The sequence below is a fragment of the Canis aureus genome, chromosome 16 (assembly GCF_053574225.1).
Source record: "Canis aureus isolate CA01 chromosome 16, VMU_Caureus_v.1.0, whole genome shotgun sequence".
Classification (NCBI taxonomy): domain Eukaryota; kingdom Metazoa; phylum Chordata; class Mammalia; order Carnivora; family Canidae; genus Canis; species Canis aureus.
The window spans coordinates 5292981-5301369 of record NC_135626.1 but is presented as its reverse complement, the minus strand read 5'-3'; the positions used below and the strand labels follow the sequence as shown (position 1 = coordinate 5301369).

At 56.3% G+C, this 8389-nt stretch overlaps 1 protein-coding gene across 1 annotated transcript in view; it reads left to right on the top strand.

Annotated features, from left to right (window-relative positions):
• Positions 1–412: 412 nt before the first annotated feature.
• Positions 413–8389, top strand: part of NIBAN2 (niban apoptosis regulator 2) — a 51530-nt gene continuing 43553 nt past the window's right edge. Inside the window, exon 1 of the mRNA XM_077850775.1 lies at positions 413–611. Coding sequence (XP_077706901.1) covers positions 557–611 — 55 coding nt within the window. The 5' untranslated portion in view covers positions 413–556. The remainder of the gene's footprint in view (positions 612–8389) is intronic.

Sequence of the window (8389 nt, the reverse complement as noted above, 5' to 3'; positions counted from 1 at the left end):
TGCGAACGCCGAGTGCCCGCACCGGGGCCTCGGCATCCCCTCCCGGTTCCCCACGGCCTGCTGGGCGCGATTCTCCTCCCGCGAGGATAGGGGAGGAGGTGACCCCAGGCTGGAGGCCCCGGCGCTCCCCGCTCTTTCAGGGGCCCCCACCGGCCCCATCTCTCTCTTGGGTTGGGCCTGGGTCTGGTGCGCCCCCGGGCGCGCCGCTGCTCGCTCCCGCTCTCGGACCGGTCTTTGTCCCGGCCTCGCCCGCAGCCCCGGGTGTCCCGCCCCGCGGCCGCGGCGGGGGCGGGGCTCGGCGCGGGGGGCGGGGCTCGGCTCGGGGGGCGGGGCGGGGCGGGGCGGGGCGCGGCGGGGCTGCGGCGCCGCGGGCTGGGGCGCGGGGCGGAGGCGGCCGGCGGGACCGACGCGGCCGGGGCTGGAGCGCGGGCAGAGCGGAGGCCGCAGCGAGGGGCGGCGGGAGCGGGCCGGGCCGGGCTGCATGGCGCCAGCCGTGTCCTCCTGAGCAGCGCGGGCAGCGACGGGCGGATCCGGGCCGCGGCTCCTCTTCCTCGCCATGGGGGACGTGCTGTCCACGCACCTGGACGACGCCCGGCGCCAGCACATCGCAGGTGAGTCCGGCGGGGTGCGGCGCGCCGGGGGGTCCTGCCGGGAGCCCCCGGGCCACGCCCCCAACCCGGGCGCGCCGGAGTCGGGTCTCTGGGGGATCAGGCCCCGAGCGCGGCGGGAGTGGCTGGGGACCAAGTGCTCCGTCCGCGCGGGTTGCCTCCGCGTTTGGGCGCGCCTTCCTGCCCCTAATGAGCTCGCCCTTCCCCCTCCTGAGGGAAGTCGCACCGCCCCCTCCCCTCCTGGAACCCCCTCCGAGCCGGCCCCTTCGAATCCCCCAACGCACTACCCCGATGGAGCTGTGGCCCACTCGGCCAGCGTGTCCTGATCTTCCTCCCTCACTGTCCCGGTCCCCAGCTCGTCCTGGCCCCAGCCCTAGTACACGTGGCTGACGCTTCTAGGGACAGGCCCCTTCCCGCCTGGACTGAGCCTGGGGAGTAGGGCTGGGGATAGATGGGGTGCACAGGAGGAGTAAGTCAGAACCCTTGCTTGCCCTTTGACTCAGGCTCAAGCTGGGTGCTCCAGCTGGCAGGCGTGTCCAGGGGGCTGGTCAAGGCCCGAGCCCGGCCTCCTCAGCCCCCTCCTTCAGCCAACCCTGCTCCCAGCCTGTCACTGCCCAGTGGCCACTTCTCAGAAGGGCGACCGACCCCAGGCTTCCCGGGGCAGCCCCCCAGTGCCTCCTCCCCCAACCCTGGAGATTGGAGAGATGGGGTGAGAATTTCAGACTGCCTGGGAAACTCAGTTTTGTGGCTCACCTCTCCCTCCCTGGGTGAGGCTGCCTGGGTGGAATCCCAGCATCTGTTTCCCAGCCGTTAGATCTTAGAGAAGTCTCTTAATGGCTTGGCACCTCAGTTTTTTCCTCTCTGAAATGGGGCGAATAATTTCTTATTAATGAGTTGTTGAGAGACTCAAGTGACCTAGTTCATGCTTGCTTAGCCAGGGCCTGGCATAGAGGAGGCACCAATGCTTGGGGTGCTGGTCCATGTGGGGTGTGGGGATGGATGCGGCCGATGGAAGGAGGAATCTGCTCCTCTTGTTGAAGTTGCTACTCCCTGGCCAGTGAGCCCAGAGCACTGCATCCACCTACATTGATCTTGACGTGTCCTGCTCAGTCCTGTAGAGTTTCAGCAGTTGTGTTCTGGCCGCTGTACCCCTTGGGAAGAGGGACCAGGTGACCCTTAACTTTGTGTCTCCAGGTTGAGCCCCAAGGTTGAGCACAAACAAGGTGCTGGGGCAGGGTTGTTCAGTGACTGTGGTGTCCTGGGCCTGCTGCCTGAATTCCCCCTTTGTACCAGGCCTGGGCCCCTGGTACTGGGGTGAGGGTGAGGTAGAAATGAGTCAGACCCTCTCCAGCCTCAGAGCAGCGGGGGTTAAGTCCTGGAAAAGCCTCCTTATAAGACAGGCCTGGACTCTGGGAGGAGGAAAGCCGGGGCGGAGTCTTCCTGTCCCTCCCTGTCGGTGGCAGCCTCCTGGGGCTTTGTAACAGTCCATCCATTCACGACCTCCTGTTGGGGCCCCTCACCCGGCCTGGGTGGGGTGTGTTGCTCCTTCTTCGGCCGGGTTTTGCTCTCCCCCCTCTTCCTACCTTCTGGGCTGAGAACTGCCAGCCCCCCACCCCACCCCCATTTTACAGGGGTGGAGACTGAAACCGCAAAAGGTGAAGTGCCCTCTCCTGGACAGGGTTGGGTTTGTTTTGTGGATCCCACGCTGGGTGGAAGAGGGCTGTGCCCACTGAGCATGCTGGCCCCTCTCTTCTCAACACTTCAGTGCTATTAATAACCCTCTTGAAATGCCTCAAATTCCTGGTCCAGGCTCACCTGAGGGAGCCTCTTAAGTCAGGCGGTTGGGGGGTTGGAAGCCTGGGAGGTTGGAGGCGGGGAGGGGGGGGGCTCTAGCCCCTTCCCAAGGAAGCAAGCCACCTTAGAGGTTTCGTTTGGAGGGAATGCAAGCTAGCCTTTGCTGCCTCCAGTGATCCAGTGAACCGTGCACCCTCCTCACCCCACCCAAGGAGCAGTGAGCACTTTCGTGCCAGATAATTAAAATTCCAGAGCCCTCCCTACCTGGGGCCATCCCTTTGGAAACGTCAGCATTTGGAACATCCCTTCCCACAGTGCTCTGAGCTCCAAGGCCTCTTGGAGTTCTATGGCTTGGCCAGTGGCCCCTGCAGCGTTTCGCCCACCCTGAGCAGGTGAGCAGGTGGATGCCAGCCTGCAAGTCCTGGCAGAGGTCGGGCACACTCTGGCCCACAGTGCCACTTTGCTGCCGCGGTGCCTTTCATCCTGGGATTTCAAAGCCCCGGGCAAGTAGGGGCTTGTACTCACATAGAAGCCCCGTGGGGCGGGTGGCAGGATGAGTCCCTCCTACTTTCTTGAGGGAGCTTGAGCAGAGGAAAGAACCCTGACCTGGGGGCCAGGAGGCCTGGGTAACCTCAGGCAGTCACTTACTCTCTCTGGGTCTCAGTTTCCCTAGCTGTGAACTGAAGGCTGTAGGCTATTCGACAGCTCAAGTCCCTTCTGACTCTGAGAGTCTAACGGTCCCAAATTTTCCCCATGAATCTCCCCCTGGTTTGGGCCAGCACAGGCTTCCAACACGGACTCCACATGATGTTAACCAACGTGAACTTGGGCCAGCAGCTTAATCTCAACATTTTAATCCGTAGAATGGGAATTTTAGTCGTTTCCTACTGGGTTCTATTGCAAGGATTTAATGAGATAGTGCTGGTAAGAAACTCAGCCCAGTGCTTTGGGGCATAGCGAGTGCTCAGCAAACAATTTCTATTACCTGTGAGAATTGCCATTCATTCTGTTACGGATTCTCTAGTGGGTGAGGAGAGTGACCAGGTGTTTTCAGTTTGAAGGGGGCAGTTGTAGTTGTGGTTTAGGTCCTGTTCATCTGGAATTTGTCCAATCCCCGGCATCAGGGTGGATACTGGTTCCTTGGATGCAGGCATCCACCAGGGTTTTTAGAAACCTTGAGTTCCATGTTCCTTGTATATTGGCAAATGTGTGAGATGGATGTAGGCTATCTATCTTGAGTGGGTGTGGAGGGCAGTGATGGGGGCCCTCATATAACTAGGAAGGAGCTAGGACCTGGGAGCGGTGGGGGATTAGGTCAACACACACCTTCCATCTGGCCCAGAGGACACGGCTGGGATGAGAGAGTGAAAGTGTCTGGGTGGGGGCAGCCCCGGTGGCTCAGTGGTTTAGTGCCACCTTTAGTCCAGGTCGTGATCCTGGAGACCTGGGATCAAGTCCCGCGTCGGGCTCCCTGCGTGGAGCCTGCTTCTCCCTCTGCCTCTGCCTGTGTCTGTGCCTCTCTCTCTCTCTGTCTCTCATGAATAAATAAATAAAATCTTAAAAAAAAAATGTCTGGGTGGCCCATGTTGGTGATATAGGAGGGGTTCTTTGCCATGAAAGCTAAGATAGAATAGGCGAGGAAGGGAGCTTACCATTGCTTGAGATGTGCAAGTAGGGGCAGGGTGCTGTGCCCTTGGCAGGAATCCTGGTATTGCCGGGGCAGGGCAGGGGGCTTCTGCCTCTAGGACAACCTTGAAGGACTGAGCCCTTCTGGAAATTCTGTTGGCCAGGATGAAATTGTGGGAGCCAAGAAAACCGCGCCCCCCATCCTCCAACCATATACATAAACTGCCCTTAAGATTTATTACCTGAGGGATCCCTGGGTGGTGCAGCGGTTTAGCTCCTGCCTTTGGCCCAGGGCGCGATCCTGGAGAGCCGGGATCGAATCCCACGTCGGGCTCCCGGTGCATTGAGCCTGCTTCTCCTTCTGCCTATGTCTCTGCCTCTCTCTCTCTCTCTCTCTCTCTGTGACTATCATAAATAAATAAAAAAAAATTAAAAAAAAACATTAAAAAAAAAAAGATTTATTACCTGAAAGGGCTGGTGACGGAATTTGCCAATACAGTGCACCTCCCTTCTGCTGGGCTCACCTTTCCCTTTGCTAATTCTTTTTTAAATAGCAGCTTTATTGAAACATAATTCACCTGCTAGACAATTTATCCACTGAAGTGTACAGTTCATTGGGTTTTGTGTGTGTATGTGTGTGTATAGTCACAGAATTGTGCAGCCATTGCCATAGTCCATTTTAGAATGCCTTCATCACCCCAGAGAGAAATGCTGCACCCATTCCTGGTCACTCCCATTTCCCTGGATTGTCCCCCTCCGTAGGCAACCACTGCTAATGCTGGCTGGTTGCATAAGTAATGCATGCACGAGCGATTTAGGGGTGTAGGGTGAGAAAGGGTCCCCTCCCTTGGCTCCCATCCCTTGGGAGAAACTGCTGGAGTTTGGTGTGTTCTTGTGTCCAAATACACGCCTCTGGGTCTACATGTGTTTAGCTCTGGCTCTCAGAAGAGGTACAATGATAACATCTCTGTGGTTGGACTGTTTTTTCACTCCGTATATTGTGAACGAACATCTTTCCATGGAGCACGTGAGTTGACCTCGTCTTTCCACGGGTGGGCTTCCTTTTGTGCATGGTGTCATTTATTTACCCATCCCCCCATTAAAGGACATGTGGGCTGTTTCCAGTGTTTTTTTTTTTTTAATATTTTATTTCTTATTTATGAGAGTCACACAACGAGAGGCAGAGACACAGGCAGAGGGAGAAGCAGGCTCCCTGTTTGTAGTCCGATGTCGGACTCAATCCCAGGACTCTGAGATCACACCCTGAGCCAAAGGCAGATGCTCAACCACTGAGCCACCCAGACACCCCTGTTTCCAGTGTTTTGCAGGAATTTGTGGCTCTGCCCAAACCAACCTCTCACGTGTCCTGTGTCAGGTTCTGGTGTCAGAGAAGCTTCAAGATGGAACTCCCAGGTCAGGTTTTCATGTCCTGACACGGAGCTTCTGCAAAGGCCATCAACATTTGAAACAGCTTAGGATGGAGCATCCTCGCCCTGACAGTCAGATATGAGAAAAAGGGTATCTTGTATATTTATCGAGCAGGACAAATCATGCCTTTTTCTGATTTAACAACCCTACCTCTCCACATGTGCGAAAGAGCTGCAGGTGCTTGGAGCGTGGAGGGAGGAAGGTGTCCCTTTTTAGCCACCCCCTCCTCCAGGTGCATGCATGGCTCCCTCCTCGCTGTCCTGGGCTTTGTAGAGACACGGGGCAGGCCGGAAACAGTGCCCAGCCCCGCCTGAGCCACTGCGGGTAGCCAAGGTCTGGGTCAGCCCCTGGGGGTGCAGCGTCTGGGGATTCTGTTCTGCTCTCGTGTCCCTCTTACATAACGCGCCTTTTGTTGGCTTTGACCCTGCCCTGCCCCTCCATCCAGCCTCCACTCTGTTCCTTTCCCATCACCCAGGCCCGAGCTCTCGCCTCACCCCCCCATCCTTCCCCCATACATGGCCAAAGAGACCTTTCTAAGCCTGAACTGGGCCGAGGAATGAAGTTTAGAGGTGAAATCACTGGGAAATCACTCACCACCAGCCTACGAGCACCACTTCATATTTTAGCAGCATTTCTCTTCTGTGTTTATTGTTCTACATTGCTGAGACCATGACTCAATTTTTGTCTTGCTCCTTTTACCAAACGATTTATAATAAACATCTCTCCCTGGTCTTTACAACCTCCCTGGAAGCATTCCCAAAGGCTGTGTTGTGTTCCACCCGAGGCCATCCATCCACACAGACGTTTTCTTTGCCTTACCCCTAATTCTGGATATTGCCATGCTCTGCTGTGACTAGACATTTGGTTTTCAGGGGTGAACTGAGTCACTGTGTTTGTTTCCTTTCCTGCTCTGGTCAGCTTCCCTGCTGAAGACAGACTCATCCTCTTGACTTGCTCTCCCCCAGCCTGCTTCCACTAATCTGGGCTTTCTGAGGGAGGCTCCTTTCTGGGAGCTTGCAACACTTCTGAGCATCTTTCTAGGGGGAGTAGGCTCTAAGGGGCTGTCTGTGAGCTGGGGACACGGACTAGTGACATTGGCCTTTAGGTGTGTTGACCACAGAGGTCTGGCTGCTTCGCCAGCCTGTGGGCTGGAGGAGAACGTGGAAAAGGCTCCAAAGAGAGGCAGGCAGCGGGGGCAGGGGACCTGGGAAGGGAACAGAGTGGCATGTGTCAGAGGCTCCCATGGGTTGCACAAATATATCCCTCCCGACATTACTCAGAGATTCAAGTCACCCTTTGACCGGTCGTCTTCTCTGCGTGGCCCCCTCTTCCTCTGCAGGCACAGCTTATGACTCACTCACCGTGGGTCTCCTTGCGGCAGGCATCAGGCATCAGGCATCGTCCTGTGGTTGCAGAAATTCCTGAGCTGCTTTTTCCTACCCCCATCCACTTCCTAGCCTGAGCACTGAGGGTTTTCTCTAGCTTGTGCTGGGCAGAGCAGAGTTTGTAGGAAAGAGGAAGGCAGATAGACACCTAGTTTTCAAATCCTGGAGGGTGGGACAGAGCCACACCCCTTTCCCGGTAGAATCTTAGAGCCTGAGTCACTGAAGGGTGCAATCTTCTGATCTCTCAGATTTAAAACTGGAAGAACAGGAGGTGCCCACCTCTGCAGGGCACCTGGTCCCACCCCCTGGGAACTGCCCAGGTGTAGAGATGTGCTCCCTGTGGCCTCCAGAAGTGAAGGGACCTGCCTGGTGACAGAGTGGATGGTAAGTTAGAAGGAGCAGGGAGTCGAGAGGTTCGGGGCAAGGCTCTGCAGTCAGATGGCTTGGGTTCGGGTCCCAGCTTTGCCACTGGAGTGGCTGGTATTTTGGGTATTTTCATTTACCCTCTCTGAGTCTCAGTGTCCTCTGTAAAAAAGGATGAAAGCACTGACTTCCTAAGGCATGAGGTCCAGGAGTGGCAATCTCTGGATGATGGTACAGCACACAGGGCCATGGGGGTTAAGGACACATTGAGTGGTAGCTGTTCTGAGTGGCACTTTGTTGAGGGACATGTGCCAGGTTGGTCCTGTGGCCATAGGCACCTTTACCCCCCATCATGTGCCCCAGAAAGAAAAAGAAAAGAAAAAGACAGATGGGCCCCCCTTCCCTGTGGGTCTCAAGCTTGGTCCTGCTAACCATTTGCTGTGTGACTCTGGACCAATGGCTGTGCCTCTCTGTGCCTTTTCTCCCCATCTGTGACCCCACTATCTATCTACTCATAGGAATTCCCTGCTACAGAAAATCCTTTCCTAGGGGGTCTTAAAGTATCTTCCAAAGGCAGGGCTGGATGGGTTTTGATGTTATAAGTTGAAGTGGAACATCCCCATTGTGTGCTTCTGAGACCCCACAGACAGAGGTGTGATGATGAGCTCTACACCTAGATGCACCTGGTCATTCTTTCTTTTAGTCTTTCAGTCAAGTACTGAGCAGCTACTGTGTGCCAGGCATTGTACTCGGCACCAGGGACACGCTGATGCATGCTCCTCCTTGGCTCTTGCCCATGTGGCACTTTCTGGCTGGCTGTCCCTCTGCAGAGTGAGTGCGGAGTGTTCTCAGAAGGGCAGATCTTGGGGATCCCTGGGTGGCGCAGCGGTTTGGCGCCTGCCTTTGGCCCAGGGCGCGATCCTGGAGACCCGGGATCGAATCCCACATCGGGCTCCCGGTGCATGGAGCCTGCTTCTCCCTCTGCCTGTGTCTCTGCCTCTCTCTCTCTCACTGTGTGCCTATCATAAATAAATAAAAAAAAAAAAAAAAAAAGAAGGGCAGATCTTCTGTGAGAAGGTGGCCTAGTGAGTAGGGGAGGGTAGAGGTTAAGTGGGCGGAGCCAAGGGACTGGCCTTGAAGGGGAGGGGCCTTTGTCCTCAGGGTCCTGGGGAGGCTTGGGGGGGT